This window comes from Dermacentor andersoni, chromosome 6 (genome assembly GCF_023375885.2).
Source record: "Dermacentor andersoni chromosome 6, qqDerAnde1_hic_scaffold, whole genome shotgun sequence".
NCBI classification, from domain to species: Eukaryota; Metazoa; Arthropoda; class Arachnida; order Ixodida; family Ixodidae; genus Dermacentor; species Dermacentor andersoni.
This window is the reverse complement of record NC_092819.1, coordinates 144,873,099-144,892,935: the sequence shown is the minus strand read 5'-3', so window position 1 is coordinate 144,892,935 and position 19,837 is coordinate 144,873,099. Positions and strand designations below refer to the sequence as shown.

Below are 19,837 nucleotides of genomic sequence, written 5' to 3'. Positions count from 1 at the left end.
TATATTTATTGACGAAGCCAGTAAACAGATGGCAAAGCTGCACAACAGAGTTCTCGCACCCTTACATAAGTCCTAGGGGCAGAACTACCTGAAATTTACCTCAGTCCTTACTTCTATACTTTCTGCTATATCTGACGCATGTATATATATATATATATATATATATATATATATATATATATATATCGGTGTACTTCTTTATTGTTACTCGATGTCTTGTGCACCTGAAATCTACTTGTGACATTGCAAACTGCTTGCATTACCCAATTCTCTTGAAATATTCTTCAGTATGCTGCGCCAACTCGGCTGTGTACAATATGTCCGAGTATCCTTGATACCAACCATGGCACCACACACTACTGCCAGCTGCTTTACGAGAACCATTGTAGAACTCCCCTTTGCTACTTCACTGTAGAAAGTATGACTGACATCTGCAATAGTAAAGAACTTTCTTTGCTGGGTGATCACTGCTGAATCTTCAAATGCTTCTGTGACCCCTACTCACCGGCCCATCTCGTCTGACACCACAGCAGCAATGGACAATTTTCGGGTCTTTGACTGTACGAACTCTACTTCATGAACGCACTGCCTGCGATTGCCTCCAAAATATACATCCGCATAGACCAGCACTCTGCATCTCGCATGCCTAAAGCCCTACGTGCACAGCCCGAGAGCGCAAGTGTTTGCACTGCGGCATAAAAAAGCGAAGCATGTTGTATGTATACTTATGTTCCGGCAGGGATCCGTGGTGTGGGCCATAGATCCACACATGGTGGTCAAATGGGTGGCTTGAGTGTAGTCCCACTTTTGACAGGTAGTGGCACTTTGACGGGCATTATCCGGGACAACTCCACAAGGGTTGCAGTAGGTTTGCGAGAACAGCGGGGTCAGAGCAGAGGGGACCAGTCATGCCAAGGCTGACTGACAGGGTGGAGCCCATGGATTTGTGGTAGCTCGATGGTTGGTGTGTCTACCACCCTGCCACACCGAGTAGGTTAAGGATGCTTGATCCCGTTTTCCACTTGGGAATCTGCCTAGCCACAGGTGCGTTCAGGACAAGTCTTGTACAAAGCCTTTACGTAAAGTCAAACGAGTGGTAGCTCCATTTATAGAAGTCATATTCTAGCTTTACATATTTTCTTAAAGTACATTCAGACCGTGAATATCCTTGTTACACAACCCAGGGTGTCTACCAACCGGGAAAACCGGGAATTCTCGGGGATTTTGAGTAGTCTGGAAAAAGTAAGGGAAAACTCAGGGAATTTGGACCTCTATCAGGGAAAACCAGTGGCAATATGTTATTGAAAGGGTCGAATGTCACGGTAATGCTGGCTCGGGCAACAGACAGGAATCGTAATGAATCGTCTTTGACGCCCTGTCGACGGCTGGAGGAGTTGCCAGTGAGCAGTCAACGACCGACTTTCCGGGTTCCCGATAATTTGGACGGCTTCGCGGCACCGCCACGTACCCCATAGAGTCAACGTATCAGAACGTGTGAAATTGCGGACGCAAGAACTCTTCGCCGTCCGATTTTCCGGACGTTTTGCCGTGACCGCATGTCCGAAACGGCAATAATCAAAGGCACCACCGCTGCCGTTTTGATTACTTCGCCACCTCGAACCGGCACTCTCGCACGCAGATCCGCTGGCAGCCGTTGCCACCACTGCGGCAACGCTAGGCCTAGCTGCTTCGACGTTCGCTATGAAGCTTCTTGCCGTTGGGTGCCGAGTTTTTTATTGAAAGAATTAGCTGCTGTCAGCAATGGCGCGGACTCTGCCTTTGTGGTCCTCGCGATTGGCTTAGAAACTTATAAAACACGGTGCGTTGCATAATGCCGGTTCCCGAAAGTTAGCTTCGCCTCTATACAGAAATGTTACATGGTGAAGCATACGCAAACGTATTGCAGTGAAGCATAAGCATAACAAGCGTGGGAAGGGGCTATTACCACGGAAAACAGTATGTATTCCTTAATTATACACACGTGCACCCGGTATTTCCTGTCCCAGTACGAGCGCCGATATGCCTAATATGTGTACCGACAGGCCTTCAGAGCGTTTTCGAACGTGCCTGTGGCGGTTTGAGCCCCTAAGGGCAGTCAATGACACGCATTTATTTTTTTTTTTTCAACTGGCCGATTTTTCTAACGTTTTCGCGACCCCTAGGGAGTTCTAAAAATCGGCCGTGGACTGTGCAACTGACCAAGATGCTTCAAATGGTCCTTGGGGTGAACGAGTGGCAGAAGGAGGACAAGAAGAGAAATGATGTACGCATTGAGGAATAAACGGGAAAGGAAGCTTGCTGCCGCCGTTTTGAAGGAGCTTGAGCTCAAAAAAAAAAAAACAAAGTTTTGGCTGATGCCGAGATGCAGGTGTCCCTCATCCAAACCAAAATAAACTCTTTAAAGCAGTGAAACACAACACTCAGGCGTCGTGCGCGGGCTGAGAGTATGTCAGGACAGTTGAGGTTGACTTACGAGCGGTTGAAAGAGAATCTCAATTGTGACAGAGTTCGGTCTTCATACCACTGAGCTTGCTATCAGTTGATAGAAATAGCTCATATTCGAATATATTTGCTTCTATGTGCATCTCCTTTTTATTCGTATTTGTGAATGTCCGACTTCATTTGCAATTTTTTTCGAACACACTTTATTTGCTCTGCATTTTACTAACCCCTGCCTTCTATTCTCTTTTTGAATAACATAAACACTACTCCTTAGTATTCAATTTGGATTAAGTCGCTTTTTTATTTTTTTCATGTGCTTACTCGAGAGTGACAGCATCAGGCGATATGGTTTCAGCCCATCTTGACATAAAACATAGTTCTGCATCACTCAGGGAAATGTGCAAAGGCACTCAGGGAAAACCTGGAAAACTAGGGGAATTTGGAAATGTCAACTTGGTAGACACCCTGCATCCGCAGGTCCCATGACTTGAGCTACACTATTTCATAATCGACCCACAGTGAGAGAGCCCTTCTCACTTCGTGTGAGGAAGCTCAGTGAAGGAATGGGGTGTCCCTCTTTTAGAACATCGCCTAATGCTTCCAGCAAAGTGCTTACCGCTGGGGCAGTGCCAGATGACTGAATGTGACACATTATTCATTGAAGTGACTAAGCACACCCAAGAGGCACATACAGATGCACTTCTAGAACTTAAGGTGAAATACTCATGCCCGGAGTATTGCAATGACGCATCAAGATCGCATGCGGGTGTGTTTTATGTAGCACTCAGGCCACCTTTCTCGAAATCCGATATTCTGCATACTTAAACGAGTATCTTTATGGCTGAGGCATATGCAGTACTGTCAGCTGTTAAACATATTAGGAAAATTAAGATACAACAAGCCATTATATACACTGACTCTTTGGGTGTTGTAATATCCTTAAGTTTGTTTCATAAAAGTAAAAAATCTGGTACTGAATAACCTTTACAGACTCCTGTGTGCAATCTACGTCTAATCAGCATGTCACAATATGCTGGGTCCCTGGACACGGACGTTTAGAGGACAATAAGCTTGCTGACGATACTGCCACAGCGACAGCAACAAAAATGACTAAATCCTTTGTATCTGTCCCGGTGCTAGACTTAAAACCTTTCCTACAGAAAAACCTTAGGAACTACTGGTAATGCTCACAGGACATTGAAACATCTAATTAAGCTGTAGTCATTAAACCACAATTGGGGAAACTGGCCACCCATATCAAAAATACGCCGTAGCGAGGTCATCATATGCTGAATTAGAGTCGGCCACACATATTTCACACACTCATACTTGCCGGGTGGCAGTGAGCCACCTATCTGTGGTGAATGTGGCGTGATTCTGACTGTCCTTCAAGTGTTGCTGCAATGTCTTGCATGAGAGGCTCGCAGAAAAAAAAAATAGTTTCGTTCACCTCACCGTCAACGAGTCCTGCTACATCCAGCAATGATCTTGGGCAGTGAGCCGCTCTTTAACAGTGAATTAGTCTCAGCTTCTCTCAATGATGTAGGTGTACTACATGTTATACACCCAAGCGATCCCTAGGACAGCCACTTATCAGAGGCTACTGCTGCTGCGACAGTCACATTTAGAGCACGTGCTTCTTGGCCCTAGTGCTCAAGGGCGCGGGTGAAGCATAAGTGCTACTTGCATATTGTTACATTTTTATGATCACTTCGCAACTAATATTTTATCCTCCTAGCACGCCTCATATTTCATTGCCATGTATTTAGTGCATAAATATTTTACACATTTATACAGCGAATGACCTCAGGCCCTTTTACAGCCATGTTGCATCCTTGACATCATGTACTATTGGCAACTCATTTCACCATGTGTTTGGTGCTCTCTGGACAGAACTGGCCTTTGCGCCAGTAGCCAATCAATCAGTGGCTCTCAGCTTCACAATGCCGCAACAGCACAAGTTCGATACCAAACGGCAGTGAGCAAGGCTTTTTGGTATCCTCTTCACCGCAGCATCAGTGGCACAGACCAACTAATAAGCTGCTTCCCATTTGTTCACACCACCACCCCATTTTCCAAGGCAAATGTGGCTCTTCGCGATAAAATTTAGCTAGCCCCTGTTAATAATTGAAATGTGATGACTGAGGTGTGAAATCGAACAGTGTTAGACACGTGGAAAGATTGCCAATTTAATAAATTTCTGATAAGCCAGCTTTCTTTCTTTAAAGCAACAAAAATTACCTGAATTGACTAGCAGAAGCATGCTCAGAGGGGGCTTATTGAATCATAATCATCATCATCATCAGCCTGGTTACGCCCACTGCAGGGCAAAGGCCTCTCCCATACTTCTCCAACAACCTCGGTCATGCACTAATTGTGGCCATGTCGTCCCTGCAAACTTCTTACTCTCATCCGCCCACCTAACTTTCTGCTGCCCCCTGCTACGCTTCCCTTCCCTTGGAATCCAGTCCGTAACCCTTAATGACCATCGGTTGTCTTCCCTCCTCATTACATGTCCTGCCCATGCCCATTTCTTTTTCTTGATTTCAACTAAGATGTCATTAACTCGCGTTTGTTCCCTCACCCATTCTGCTCTTTTCTTATCCCTTAACGTTACACCCATCATTCTTCTTTCCATAGCTCGTTGCGTCGTCCTCAATTTAAGTAGAACCCTTTTCGTAAGCCTCCAGGTTTCTGCCCCGTAGGTGAGTACTGGTAAGACACAGCTATTACACACTTTTCTCTTGAGGGATAATGGCAACCTGCTGTTCATGATCTGAGAATGCCTGCCAAACGCACCCCAGCCCATTCTTGTTCTTCTTATTATTTCCGTCTCACGATCCGGATCCGCCGTCACTACCTGCCCTAAGTAGATGTATTCCCTTACCACTTCCAGTGCCTCGCTACCTATTGCAAACTGCTGTTCTCTTCCAAGATTGTTAAACATTACTTTAGTTTTCTGCAGATTAATTTTTAGACCCACTCTTCTGCTTTGCCTCTCCAGGTCAGTGAGCATGCATTGCAATTGGTCCCCTGAGTTACTGAGCAAGGCAATATGATCAGCGAATCGGAAGTTGCTAAGGTATTCTCCATTAACTTTTATCCCCAATTCTTCCCAATCCAGGTCTCTGAATACCTCCTGTAGACACACTGTGAATAGCATTGGAGAGATCGTATCTCCCTGCCTGACGCCTTTCTTTACTGGGATTTTGTTGCTTTCTTTATGGAGGACTACAGGCCTCCATATATTAGAAGCCTGTAGGCCTCCATATATATTATATTGAATATAAGGCACCTAATCTCATGGCCTTAAATTAACAAGTCATCAGAGACATTTCACTCAGGCATCTTCTCAATGCTCCCTACAGCTTTCTAAATTAGCTCCCTCAGTCACTGAATCATAAAAAAGAAAAGATATTGTTTATTGTCTTTAATGGTGGACTAGGAGGCATAAAAAAACAGACTGATGGCTGAGACTGACCTCTTGCAGACAAAGATATTGTTGCTCTCCTGTGTACGTGGCCCTTGTTACCATTATTATTTTTTTTTTCAGTGATGTGGATGGTTAGCTCAGACGACATCTTGCAGCAATGCCCGTCGTTGTACAGATGTGTGTACTCTAGCTGGCCTATGAAAGAATAAAGACGGTGTGATAAAAGAAGACAGCCAGATTTCCAAAGGCAGAAACAGGTCTTTATTGGTGGTCCTAGTACTCTAACAGCCTATATAACATTACAGAAAAAAAAAGAGAGAGAAAGGACCCAGCTCCCCACACACATGCACACACCCCGGACCGACATGTAGACACACGTATGGATCCCTGCTGAATGCATTTCGGGCCGAGTAACAGATTGATAGAAAAACGAGAGGGAAGGATCAACGATGCATCGCGGCCCTTTATGTACAAGACTTTCAGCACGGAACGTGTTGGGCGAGAAAGGAAAGAAAAAACATGGCTTCGGGGTGGGTGAAGAGCAGGAGGTGCTGGAACTCTTTACAATAGTTTTTATCTTTTCTTTTTTTCTGTACAACGCAACGCAGCAACATCCTCCCGTGACAGTGCTTTCCCAAGAGCACGTGTTTGTGCTTGTGGAAGGGGTAGTCGAACAAACATACAACATCAAACAGCTTCGTTCCCGACTTGGGAACGTTTCTGCAGAAACCGTCGCGCCTCGGCATGTACACCTAAACGACGGCCACCACGGTCAATATTAAACACAACAAACAAAAGCACAGCTTTAAAACAACCTCGACGACGTCATCACCGGTTTCAATAGGGCACGTTGCCAAGCACGCACACACCCATAAACAAAAACATTTTTAAAAAAATCACGACACTCGGTTCAGTCTGTGTGGATGTGACAAATGCAATGTATAAAAATGTTTTTAGTGCAATCTGTGCTTGAAAAGCATCTCTTCTGGTGGCAGCAAGGGCAAACCGCTCAAGCATGTCAAAAGTAAACAACAATAACCAACAAATAACAGCAATTAAGAGTCATAACAGCTCGTGACAATAGAGAAAAAAAAAAGGCTTTGCTCTCCCACCAACTTGCTTGAGAGGGACGGGGTAGGGGTGTGTGGAGGAGGGCGTTTTATAACCACAGAGGTAAAAACATGTTATATTTGATTGAAATGGCATAAAAAGCTATGCACGGTGCATTTCTTACATGTGCAAGCCACAAAAGCATGATGTGACAAGGTCAAGGAAACATGGCAAGAAAGCTCCACTGACAACAGTTCTGCTCACATTTGGCCACCGTTGTTGCTTCAACTTTCATGAGTCACATACAGTGTGATCTTTGGAATGGTGCCTACATTGCAATCGAGAGGCCTTTAATGTGCTTTCACTTGCCTAAAGAGCAGCAAGTTGTGCATCCATTTCTGGCCAAGCTGAGAGTTTACTACTCGCTATTTTGGGCTGAAAAGTACCATAATGTTGTAGCTACTAATCAAGGCGCTGAAATGTGTGAGCAACGTTTCCTTATAATGCCTATCGACAAATGTTGAAACAATATTCATGCTAGGTCTAGCCAGTCTTTTGCATCGGTTTCTGAATATTACAGTAACTAAATGCACCAATCACTTTCACCCTTTCTTCCATGACCAAACATCGAAGACCAAGCAATTTGTGCCTGGATAAGCACAGCCGCACATAAGTAACTGCTTCAGTCATTACTGTCAATAACACTGCAGTCATTAAATGTCACGGTACGTGCATTTTAGTATGGCGTGCACTCCACGTTTTTTCACCTTTTGCAATGTACTTCTTGCACCACAAAACAACGGGCTGTCGTCAATTTTTCCATGCGCTGCTTTTCGGCAACATTCTTTGTGCAAATTACGTTTAACAGCAGCATGCCCACACAAATGTGGTCGACAGGACAGTGCAAAGCACAAAACACCGGAAAAAAAGAAATCAGATGCAGAGGAAAACAAGGAAGTCTGATGACAGGTGGCACCATGTGGCAAAAGCAACATGCTAAAATGCTTCGCCTCTCTCAGGGGCCACAGCTCACTCTATCAATTTTTAACTGCCTGCTTGTCTTACACCGCAGCCAGCATCAATTCAGCCTTGGCTTTCAATGGGGCTCATGCATATACTACTGACCAAAAGTCAATTCTAAAGCAGGAATACAGCAGTTTGATGCACTCTGTTGATAGCAGCTAAACAAAAGTGTAAGTGGCGGGTACCCAGGCAGGTTATTGCAATACACCCATTTCACAGCTCACCACACCCGCTGTTGGCTTTTTGAGACACACGTACACCACAACAACAACCATACATGAAGGACTTTAAAAAAATCCCCATTATATACCCTGTCTGAACAACAGCCAAAAACTGCGCGCAACATTTGCTTTTCCTGTCAGCCAACCAATCTCAACACTGAACATACGAACACAAGCTTCAAGATGCGACAGCAGCACTACCACCGTCAATTGGTGACAAGTGCACCAGACTGAGTCTCCTGCCTTGATCAAGTTTAAACTGCAATGGCCAAAAGACATGCGGTGCTTCCTCAAACGGTAACTGGTATCACCTGTTGAAAACCATGCCAGACATGGATAATAATGTTGGCTCGCTCAACAAGAAACAGCAGACCGAGTGTATCTAGATGCTGTCAAAGTGTCAACCCCGCACATTCAGCTATGACATGTATTCGTTTCCACAATGACAGTCCATGCATTGCCTTTGTCAACAACTCCAATCTGAAAGATCATGGGGAGACATGACTCTCGTAATTTATCTGCAGTGAGCAAAATGAAAGCTTTAAGCAATGCAACACGAGGGAGGGGGGGTCAGCTCAGTCACACAGTTGCCTTCCCGAAAACTTGCCCGCATAATGTGCACACCATGACCTGCAGAAACTGCACCTGGGCCACATCCCAGTTGACCATGACCACCCCATGACCAAAGCAGGTCATGGCTGCTTTGTTTCTAGTGAAAAAGATGCATCTAGTATGTTTGAAATAGTGGCCAAAAATTCCTCGTCAGTGCCTAGGATAGGCAAAACACTGAGAAGGTTCACAGTTTAAGATGGAAGCAGATCAGTTCAGTCATCCCTTAATTGTTTGTACTGCAGCCACACATCTCTTCGGCCACGTGAGATGTAAAGCACCTGCATGCGATGACGATCATTTCTACGATGTAGTATTCTGTGTACCCACAGAAGGAAATAATTTTTTTTAGTACAAGGTTCGAAAGCTAAACTGCAAAGCTCAAATGGATATAGAGTAGCTTGTCGTATAGCTACTGGCATGTTTCTCACAGGCATCTGAGATTTGATCCCTGATTATTGTACTTATTGTATGGCACGTGTTCCAAACAAGGACTGAAGTCCATCTACACTGCATTCACACACAAGAAGAAATGATGATGATGACAATAAATAAAAATATTATAATAAAATAAACAGCTAAAGAGTACATACGCTTTAGATTCAGTACCCTACCAAAGATGCAGCAAAGAACTTGCTCATACGTAAACGTAACTGCATACTCAATTGTCCTGCTGACTGATCATACACTCCGAGCAGAAAAGGGTTGAAATTTTAAATGGATGTTAGCCAGCAGCAAAAAGCAGTATAGCAACTGAAGAAAAAAATACGGAATGTGAATGCGCATTCTTAACAGTATGTTTATCATTTTCGGAGTTTGTAGCAACGTCATGAAAAGTACTGTCATGGCTTACAACTACCAATAAAGAAATTACATAACAACGTCTCACAGCTTTAAACTTGCAAACGGCAGCTTGACCCAAGTTTATCGCACACATTGAGAAGCGCAACGGCTGGTGATAAGCTGCAGCATTTATAACTACAAACAAGAGGCCTGCCTTCTATTTGCCGTGCACAACAGCCCTGGTCATTCTAAATGCATTGAATGTGCGTGGATCCTCCGAGGGAAGCAAGCAGACAGTACAGGGAATTCATGCTCTACAAAAAACAGTGGCCAACTCTTCACTCACGGAATGGCAGTCCAAGATGCCACCTTGCAAGATGATGCTGACATTCATAGGAGACCGTGCACGAAATGGTAGTCCACGTCAACAGCAACCACAGCGCATCATATGCCTGACACATAGACCAGTCAGTCTCTCAACACCCCAACTTCATACAACACCAACCTTTGGTACCTTCAACACATGCCTGTGGCTCCGGACGCTACAAGGTCACACCAAATGATGGCTGCAGCAAACGGAAAAAGAATGTAGGAAAGCCAGCCTGTGATGAGCAGTTATTATTAATGCTTTTCATGCCCCAAGCAGGTCCCCATTTGGGACAAGTTTTAAGCGATCCCTCATGCAAGGTTCACCTGACAATCCAGAGTTGTTGGGACCCCTCCGATTGTAATTTCTGTAACTGAGGTCACTAATCTCACTTCAACTACGTCTGTCATGGGCACATGTGTGAGTAAATGACCTTTCTAGAATGAGGAAGTGCTTGAAAGTCGAAGGAATTTTTTTGGAGAGCTTCACTTACACCTTGCTCCATGGAATGGGCTAAGAACATTGCTGAAGTCATGCTTGGGAGCAGAATTACTTTCTATTCCACGACAGTGCAAAGGGAGGGCTAGATTTTCTAGTATCCCAGATGCTCAACTTTAGCGTTCACGGATCGTTCAGCTCATTTAGGCCCCACAGACACTGAACTTGGGCCAGAGAAACGTTGCTTGTCTACAAACACACATTCTTGCCAACATACGCATTGTTCCTGCTTTGCCGCCAGGTATGCTAGGTGTTAAATTAGCAAAAGTAGCCACCTTTCTTGTCACACACTCAGAAACTTGGGCGCTCGTACACATATGGTAACACAAATCTAGATCCAAGCTTCCTCACACACCACTTGTGCGAGTACTGTCACAGCAAAACCTTAACACTTGCCAAACATAACACCGGCCTACGCATACACGACCAGCTCGTGCCAGCTACAGCAAATATGGCAGTGAACTTGGGCCTTTCCGGCGGTATGCATTCAAGACGCTCACTCAGTTACACAACTCAGTTATCAGCGAACAGTGTGCACAAATCCATCCAGATGGGTCTGGCACAAGAGTGGCAAAACTTTCTTGCAAATTTTGATTACATGTTAGGAACAGACTGAACTTCAAAGTAACAAACAATGGGATGCAGAAAAGGCCACCGACAAGTGGACGAAGAGACAGTGCCACCTACGAACACGCTTCTTTTTGTTGCATGCAGCAGCACCATTTTTGCTTTCCTGATGACCTGTGAAGAAAAAAAAAACTGCTTCAACTTTACCTGGGAAACGCAGTATATGTGTATGAAGCAATTGTAATAAAGGTGACAGAGCATCGGTTGCTCATCTGGTTACGGATGTGCTGTTTACAAGCAGAATTAGAAAAAAAAAAATAACGTGCAGCATGACGAAGCAAACCGGAGTGGTGCTTACATGAGTCAAAGCAGCCGCCTCGGACAGCATGTGAGCCAAGGCGACCGTGATAAGCGTTTCACTGGGACATACAGAATTTCTTCCATGTGTAATGACGAAGAGAGCCGTTAACACATGGAAGAGTGCTGCGAAGTATGCAAGGTGAACAACGCCCTCTAACTAGTGAGCCAGTCAATCTGCTGCTTAGATTCAAGGCGCACGGGTCATGACAGCGAGTTAAAGAACAAACATTAAATGAAAGCTTCGATTGTCAGCACCTTGCTGTCACGAAAACAAAAATAGCCTGAGCGGGCACCTCATTGCACGTCGTCCGAATTCCTCCTTGAGCGTCACGACTTACAAAGGTGCGCAATGTATCCGGACACCACATAATGGCAAACACTTATCATCAGTTGCCATAGCAACAACTGCCCGAGAAAGCCTCAGCAAGATATCAAACAGGGCTGGTGCAGTCATAGATAAAAAAGGCCAGGAAGGTCAGCAACTTTTGCAATAAAGCGCGCTATAACAGAGAACGCCTACGAGTGGCCAGAAAAATGCAACAAATTTGAAAAACCAGGTTGACTCACAAAAAGAATAAACAAACAAACACGTGTGGTCCACTAAAGATAGGACGCAAGGGGGCAAGAATGCGGGAGGCGCACGAAGACAAACTTCTCGCTATCAAACATAAACACACCTCCCCACGAGAAACAAGCAAACAAAACTGCAACATTCTGTACACAGTAATGGGCAGCGACCCCCTCCCCAGAGGGTTTCAAAAACTTAAACCATGGCTCTGGGGAGAAGACCACATATCAGGGACTAGTGTAAACTGCAAGTCCAGGTGCGAGGCATCTGCGTGTCGCACCGAAGGGGAAACAAAAAAAAAAGACACTGTACAGGGGCGGCAACACCGGAGAAAAGAAAAACTTGGTGCACTCAGCGCAGCGGGCTCCAAATGGCACGCCAGGAAACACCGTTTGTCGTGAGCCACCGCAGTTCTGTGTTGATGCAACACATTAAGATACTGGGCAAACATCCCACGAGAAAAAAAATATATATATATAGAAAGAAACAGTGGGCAGTACTTTTTACATTACACCTTGTCCAAGCTCGGATGGCCACCTGCCCCTCGGCAATGACAAATCAGGGCAAAAATTTTGAGCCGGCAGCTGCCAAGGTGGGTCTTCCCTCAGAAGTGGCAGGGGAGGAAAACAAGAAAGGTGGTGCGCGCAAATTGCAGCATTTGCACGAATAGTGCAACGGACAGTCTGCCATCGCCTGAAGCGTTAACTTGCGGTTGGGCATTCGACTCACTTCGACTAAGAAGCGCTCATACCCTATTAATAGCATAGTCAACACTTCTGCCCATGGTCGCACCAAGACTCTACGCACCTCGAGGAAGCGCAGGCACTTACTCTCAAAAGATCAAATTGTCCGTTGTTAACGGCACATTTAACACACAACAAAACCACATCTCTGGGGCCTCCCACATAACGAGCACTGGCGACTTGCCGGTACTCGACTCGTTACATGCTCAACCCAGAACACCGTGCTGGAGCTGGTCGATGGGGCGGGACAACGCTCACAAGCACGCAACACCAGCCCGTGACACCTTGACACCGTGGTGCGGAGCCCTAACGGGATGAACAGGCCATCGAGTGCCCAGATATAGTGAGCGGCATGCAAGATGTGCAACAACGCACGGGGACACGGACGCAGCACCAGCGGCTGGAACAACGCATTGCCAAGGAAGCTGTTTCACAAGAAATAAATCATTGCCAAGCAACCACACCAGCGACTGTCACTAAGCGCACTGGCTATCATGGCACGACGTCATGCACTGAAGAATAGTCGCAAGACGAGTTGGGATCCTTGCAGGAACATATACATATAGTGGGACAGTGTGGTGGTAAAACATGGTGGGGAAATGGTAATGGTGCTTCTTTACAATCACTGCCACAGTTCATGCTCGGAGATGCACGAGGCAATGCGAATGGTGTTGCCAATAAGAGAAGCCCGTTGCGGTTGCATCACCCGCCGTTGTCCTGTGCCATCACCTCTTCTGCCACTTCAGCTGAGCAACGGCAAATGTCCGCACTAATGCAAGGCGGTGCTCAGACGGTGGACAGGACGGGGCTCTGAACGAGAGGCACCCTAGGCGGGAGTATGTTGTCCGCTGCTGCAGGGTGGCTGTTTGCAAGGTGATTGGTCAGGAGCAGAGATGAAGTGAAGCCGGCATCACATTGGTCACACACGTAAGGCCTTGGCTGTGTGTGTGACAGAAAGTGCTGTGAAAAAAATAAAGATAAACACATTTAACCTCTTTAGGGTCACAATTCCTGCCCCCCCCCCCCTCCTTAAAAAAAAGAAAATCACAATAATAGTGCATCTTTTTGACATGATATGCTTTGATAACATGGTTAGAACACAAACATATGTCTGCAAATTTGTAGTGTGGGAAATTTGATTCAATAAAAGCAACACTGATAGTATGTCTGCCACTATCAACCCTGTCAAAAGGGCTTGCCATAAGTAAAAAAAGTGACGATCCCTTTTGAAAAGCCAAGGTCAAAAGGACGGAAAATTTGGCGAGTTGGTGTTGATTCGTGGTTAGGTTAGCACAAATGAAGAGGACCAAGAAGGAACCACACAGGACAGATCTTCATAGTTCGGACTGCCCCTAACCATGAGCTGAGGTAGTCCCTCAGGGAGTTAATGGTTTGCCTTTGGTCACATGTGCTGCTCCATATCAGTCATCAAAACCGCTTTTGGCACTGGTAATGCCAGCATCAATGTTGGGTGAGCCAGTTAGCAACATTTTTTAAACAGTCACAAATTAGAAAATCAAAGCTCCTTCTGCTGTGACCTGTGAACAGTTAGCTTTTTTTTCTCACTGGATTTAGGTGTACTACATGTGGTGAAGTAAGAGAACTCCATCTTCGTGCTTTGAAGTGGGACTGAGTGCCACCCGATTACTGCTAGTCTATTTGTTATTTTGTTTTGCACTATTGTTGGTTGTCCCATGTTGCAGTACCGAGTTATGCACCGAGTTATGCACCGAGTTGTCCCAACTCGGTGCATAAAAGCCAGAGCAATGAGCAAAGTCCTGTAAGGCACTAGTGAGCATGTGTGTGCCAGCATTTAAACACGCATTACTGACAAATGACAACAGAACAGACACAACAACAATGCTTCATGCTTCATTATCTCCATTATGCCATTACAAAGTGCCATTATGCCATTGCAAGCTGTGCTTATGCAGCAGAGGAAAACAATATTGGGCGGCAGAAATCATCAGAGCATGATTGTTAAAGTCAAGCGACAGTTTCCTGGTAGACTGTCCCCTTCATCAAATGAGTTAACCTGTGCGACATACTTCTTTTCTTCCTCTCTCTCTCTCTCTCTCTCTCTCTATTTCTTTTTATGGAGAAAGCCTTAAGTGCCTCGTCAAAAAATGTGTTGTCCGGCATGATCGAAGAATTGGCTGTCCGGCGTTATGGCACCAAAATTCAATGGCACCAAAATTGATGGTGACACCCACAACCACTGGTGGGACTAGAACCCATGACCTTTCAACCTTTGGTGTTAATTAAGGCACTCAAACCCATGACCTTTAGAAGGAGAAAACAAGTAATAGGAAGTAACAATACATTCGAACAAGAGTGTCAAGCAGGTAATTTATTGAATGTCTTATGAGCATGGCAGGCTTTTGCCTTCATCCTCTTTAGCGTATGCTAGAGTGACAGTCGTCTTTTTTGCCATTGTATAAGTTATTAGCAATCCTTTATGCACATTTTCCCACATTATCTGCATAATTCTTGGCTGTACTTGTTTGCCTTGATTTTTAGGGGGTAGAAGACTGCCAAGCTGTGCAGAAAGGTTAACATCCAGGCCAGTTGGTACATAGTTGAAGGAAAAAACCAGCCACAAACCAGGCCAAGCTGTTTCCAGGCTTCTTCCATATCTCCTTCATATGCATGTGTGGAAACTCAATATACAAGCATATCCTGCTGAGATGTGCTGCTAGGTGTTGGTTAGCAAAACTTGTTGCTGAGCTAGTTGGTTTATGACTTAAAACAAAGGTTACGGCGCTAAGCAGACGAGGACGAAGTGAGACACAAAGGACATATACAGGCTCCCGTATATGGCGCCAGTATATGTCATTTGTGTCTCACTTTGCCCTCGTCTGCTTAGCGCCGTAACCTTTGTGTTGGTTAGCTCTACTGGTTAATGCTACAAGATGTGAGAGACAGTGCACAGCCTTCAGTACCAACCTGCATCGCAAACCACATTAAAAACACTTGCGAGGACATATTGTGCACTGGTATCAAAATCGTCCCACCAAATCACCACCTTTGATTATGCTGCCTCTGGCATGGGCACAGTTTACTTGGCCAGACAGCCGCTGTCCACACAAAGTAGGGGGAAGAGCCTCAGAAGGAAATAAGGAAATATAGGTTTTGCGAGCACCCAAAGTTAGGGGACGCAAGCCAGCAAATTGCCAGGAATGCGAAAGATATACCACGAGTTGTACAAAAGAATGCAATAGGAGTAGAAAAGAACTCAACTAGGGCGTGAGGCTATGGGTGTGCAAAGGCGCTTGGGTGCGATATCTCTCAACCTCCCTCACGAACTGCACTGAGGTGTGGAGAACTAGCCCCTTTCAATGCGTTACCAACCTGCTGGAGGAGTGCCTGCGATGGGAATGCCTTCTGACAGATGGAGCAGAGCCAGGGCGTGGCAAGAGGTGGGGAGTGGACCTGGGGGGCAGCGCCCACCTCGTCATCCGGTTGCTGGAGCCCCGCCCCCGCTTGGTGGTCGCAGTGCAGGTGCACCTGGAGCGATTTGGCGCTCTTGAGGAGGCGGCCGCACAAGTGGCAGGGCCGCAGTGCCCCACCCTCCCACGGAGGAGGAGGCGGGGCCTCTATGACTGGCGGCGAGCTGCCCCCGCTCCTGAGAGGGCTCACACTGTCTGCCACACCCACAGGTGATGCCACGGGTGACCCCACGGTTGGCTCGCCATGCTGGTACAGCCTTTGTGCCATCACCTGCAAGCACAGGTGCACACAGTTTTACTCAAGGATGAGCATTAATTTTTTTTACTGTCTTCCTCTTATTCTTCTAAACACTTCTCTCAAAAAATACATTTTGAATTCAAAAAATTTCTGGACCAACTTTCATCATCCATTTTACCTATAGCTTGTAGATAAATTATACGATATACTAGATTACTGGCTCCGTTAATGGAGGTAGCAATGCTTGCGGCATTTTCTTCAACTGCAATGCGTTAGACGTGTTTTTGTTACGTGGTTGTTCTCTTCAAAAGAGAAACAAAAAAGTCCGTATTAACAATAATGTCACTGCCAGCTTTTCACATCAGCAGTAATGTAGATTATGGTTGGTCATTGCAATAACAGTTGTGTGTTTTGTCTTGTTAAACAGTGTGCCACAAGGAGGCACCACCAAAGCAGCCACTCACCCAAACGTTTCTGGTGACACAGTATTCTGTAAACTGCAATACGAACAAGCTGAAGTTCTATTGCCGTATCAACCCTTTAGCCATCTCGGCTAGTGTCGGGTTCAGGAACCTAAATGAATTCAGCTTGCTTTAGGTCAAGAACACTTCAAATGAATATCAAGTTATGTTGTTTAACGTCCCAAAGCAACACAAGAGCTGATGAGTTCCAAATTAATTTTTACCACCTGGGGTTCTTCAATGTACACAGAAATCAAAGCACACAAGCGTTTTTGCATTCAACTTCGATCCGAATGCAGTCACAGTGGTTGGGAATTGAACAGCTGACCTTCTTTTTCATGCAGCCAAGCTTAGCCTGTCCGTGAAGGGATCGGTACAGATAGCGTGGATGAGACCACTTTGTTGATGGTTAGCAATGAGTTAAAGGGACACTAAAGGCAAATACTAAGTTGACATTGACTGTTTAAACACCATTCCAGAAATCTCGCAACGCTTGTTTTGTGCCAAGAAAAGACTTGGTTTACGAAAAAATTGCATCTGAATGGTCCGAATACCTTTTTTGAAATTCAAATCTCCTGCCACCCAACAGGGGGATTGGTTACATATGCCATCACTGCCCTTTGCTGCCGTCGGTGAGTAAAACGGCGGCCGAGAGACAGCGGCACTGAGCCAAGACAGAGCGACGGATTTGATCAAGTGGCGTAGACTGTTCGGGCATCCCGTGACATCCCATGGAAGTTGAATTCTCTGCTACTCGAAGTTTGTGCGAGTTTCGCGAGCCAGCAAAACCAGTGCAGCACTACACGATCATGAAAGTACTGAAACGTGAAAGCTTGGGCGGCGCAGATCGAGTTGAGCGAAAACGAAACCTTTCGACCGCTCGCGTCGTCGTCACGGTAATTTCAATGAGTTCTTTTTTCTAAACATGACGTGGAACTGGACAAGTAGCATTTTATTTCATCTTAAAATACAATATGAGGATGTTTTTTTGCAACGAGTAGTTGAGTACTAGTGACAGAACTTAACTGAGGAGTGCTTTCGTCATCGGGCAAGTGCTTGAATGTCCCGGGAGAGTCTCTAATCATGTCCTGCATTTAACTCGATTTCTCGATTATTAAGGCTCTGTTTTCGATAATAGAGTCCAATCTCGTTAATTCGAACATGCTTAATTCGAACTTCCGGTTCATTCAAACTGACGCCATGGTACCGTCAAAGTTATGTTTATTCCAATGGGTGAAAACGCACGGTAAACTGAACGTGCAAACATTTGCAACGGTAAATTCGAACACACCGCGCTCCGACAATGCTGTCACAGCAGCGCGCCAAATCACGTGGCGGCGCCTCCAAGCAGTATTGTTCTGACCTGGCCATAGAGGAAAGGCTTAGGAGAAACCCCTCGACACCATGCGCGGGAGAAAAAAGGAAAAACAAAAACGTGGCGGAATTTTCATCTTCTCATATGGCAAGGTCACCGTTTCTGCATTGCGCCGTAATGCCCCAGCCACATTAGCGGCAGAACGCACGCCGCGGGAGAGATCGGTCCTGGGTTGATTTTTCAGTGCCTCACTGTGGCAGCAGGCTAGCCGCGAGTGCAGGAGACCAATAACAGTGGCCCCTACAGTGACGTACGCGCGGAAAGCTGGCATCATGCGTAACTGCCAGACTGCGCTATTCGTACTCGCGTCTGATTCAACCGGACCACTTGTTTCGCACTATTGTCTGCTCACGTCAGCTCTTGTTCCCGCTTGTTTGGGTTGGCTTGGTTGATCTTGTTCATGATTCTTAAAATTTTTTAATGCAATGACATGTCTCAACCGAGACGCCCCTACAGAAATTAAGGCTGTTGGAGACCAGTGTGCTATATCCTATCCTATATATATATACACAAATATATATCCTATATATTTCACTACTAGCACTGTTTGTGCATTTGTGCATCGTGCTATGGTGCACGCATACTTCAAAAACAAGTCCTTCTTTTAATTCAAACTTATTTTAATTCGAACAAATTTTCGGGCCCCTTCGAGTTCGAATTATCGAGATTCGACTGTATTGACGCCTTAGAAGTTCTCTAGCACTAATCTATCACTTTAGCTTGACTTAGTATTAAATTGCCTTTAGTGTCCCTTTAAATTGGTGCATAGAAACACGAGGAAGATAGAGGAGAAACATAAACAGACAGTCCAATGCTGGCTGGAGGCTGTCTGTCTAAGATTCTTTGCTATTGTATTTGAAACATTGCACAGTGGCCTAAAGGGACACTAAATAAAACATACGAATTCGAGCTAGATTGAAAGGTTAAGTTTCTGTAATAACAAATTCGTCACTCATAGCGAGGAGAGAGATTTTGTAAGTGAGAAAATGATGAAACTGTTGAGCTACACCACTTTTCTTGGAGTATGGTACCTCTTATCGTGTGTCGCATGGGGTGACGTCACGGCACCAGACGGCACCAGTCACCCACTAGCCCGAAAACGGAGCCGAGGTGAGAGGCAGGCTATTCGAGAAACACCACCAATGCGAGGTGAGAGAGGAGTGGTTGATTCGCAGAGAGCGGCAGAGATGGTGACATGGAGATACGTCATGGCCTCAGTTTTGACGTGGGTGATTCGATTGAAGAGTAGCGGCAGGACGTTCAGTGGCAGTTTTATACGCAACAAAGTCATATACTGGCACCCAGAAAATGGCGATAGATTTCTAGACAGATAAGCTATTGAATTCATTCAACTGAATATTTTCCTTTAGTGTTCCTTTAATATTCAATTATGAGCCAGCCAGCCAGGCTCGCTCATTGTGAGTTTACAGTGTGAAGGCAAAAGTACATACAAGATAGGACAAGGACAGGTGGTCTTTGTTTGTCTCTTGCTTTTGTAGCTTTGTTCACTTGTCTTTTGACTGTTGTTTTTGATACTCACTTGTCTTTGTTTAATCTTGTTTCTGTCATCATTAGTTAATTTCTTTAGAGAACTGTTTCACTCCTTTGTATAAATTTGGTGCAATGGATAACCTCAACTGGAAGTCCAGC

The 19,837-nt window shown here is 45.3% G+C and overlaps 1 protein-coding gene across 2 annotated transcripts in view; it reads right to left on the bottom strand.

The window, feature by feature from the left end:
- Nucleotides 1-6,113: 6,113 nt before the first annotated feature.
- Nucleotides 6,114-19,837, bottom strand: part of shn (zinc finger protein schnurri) — a 146,620-nt gene continuing 132,896 nt past the window's right edge. For both annotated transcript variants that reach the window (XM_050172214.2, XM_050172213.2), the window contains exons 9-10: nucleotides 16,016-16,384; nucleotides 6,114-13,624 (exon numbers count right to left, since the gene is read on the bottom strand). In XM_050172214.2, coding sequence (XP_050028171.1) covers nucleotides 13,451-13,624; nucleotides 16,016-16,384 — 543 coding nt within the window. In that variant the 3' untranslated portion in view covers nucleotides 6,114-13,450. The remainder of the gene's footprint in view (nucleotides 13,625-16,015; nucleotides 16,385-19,837) is intronic.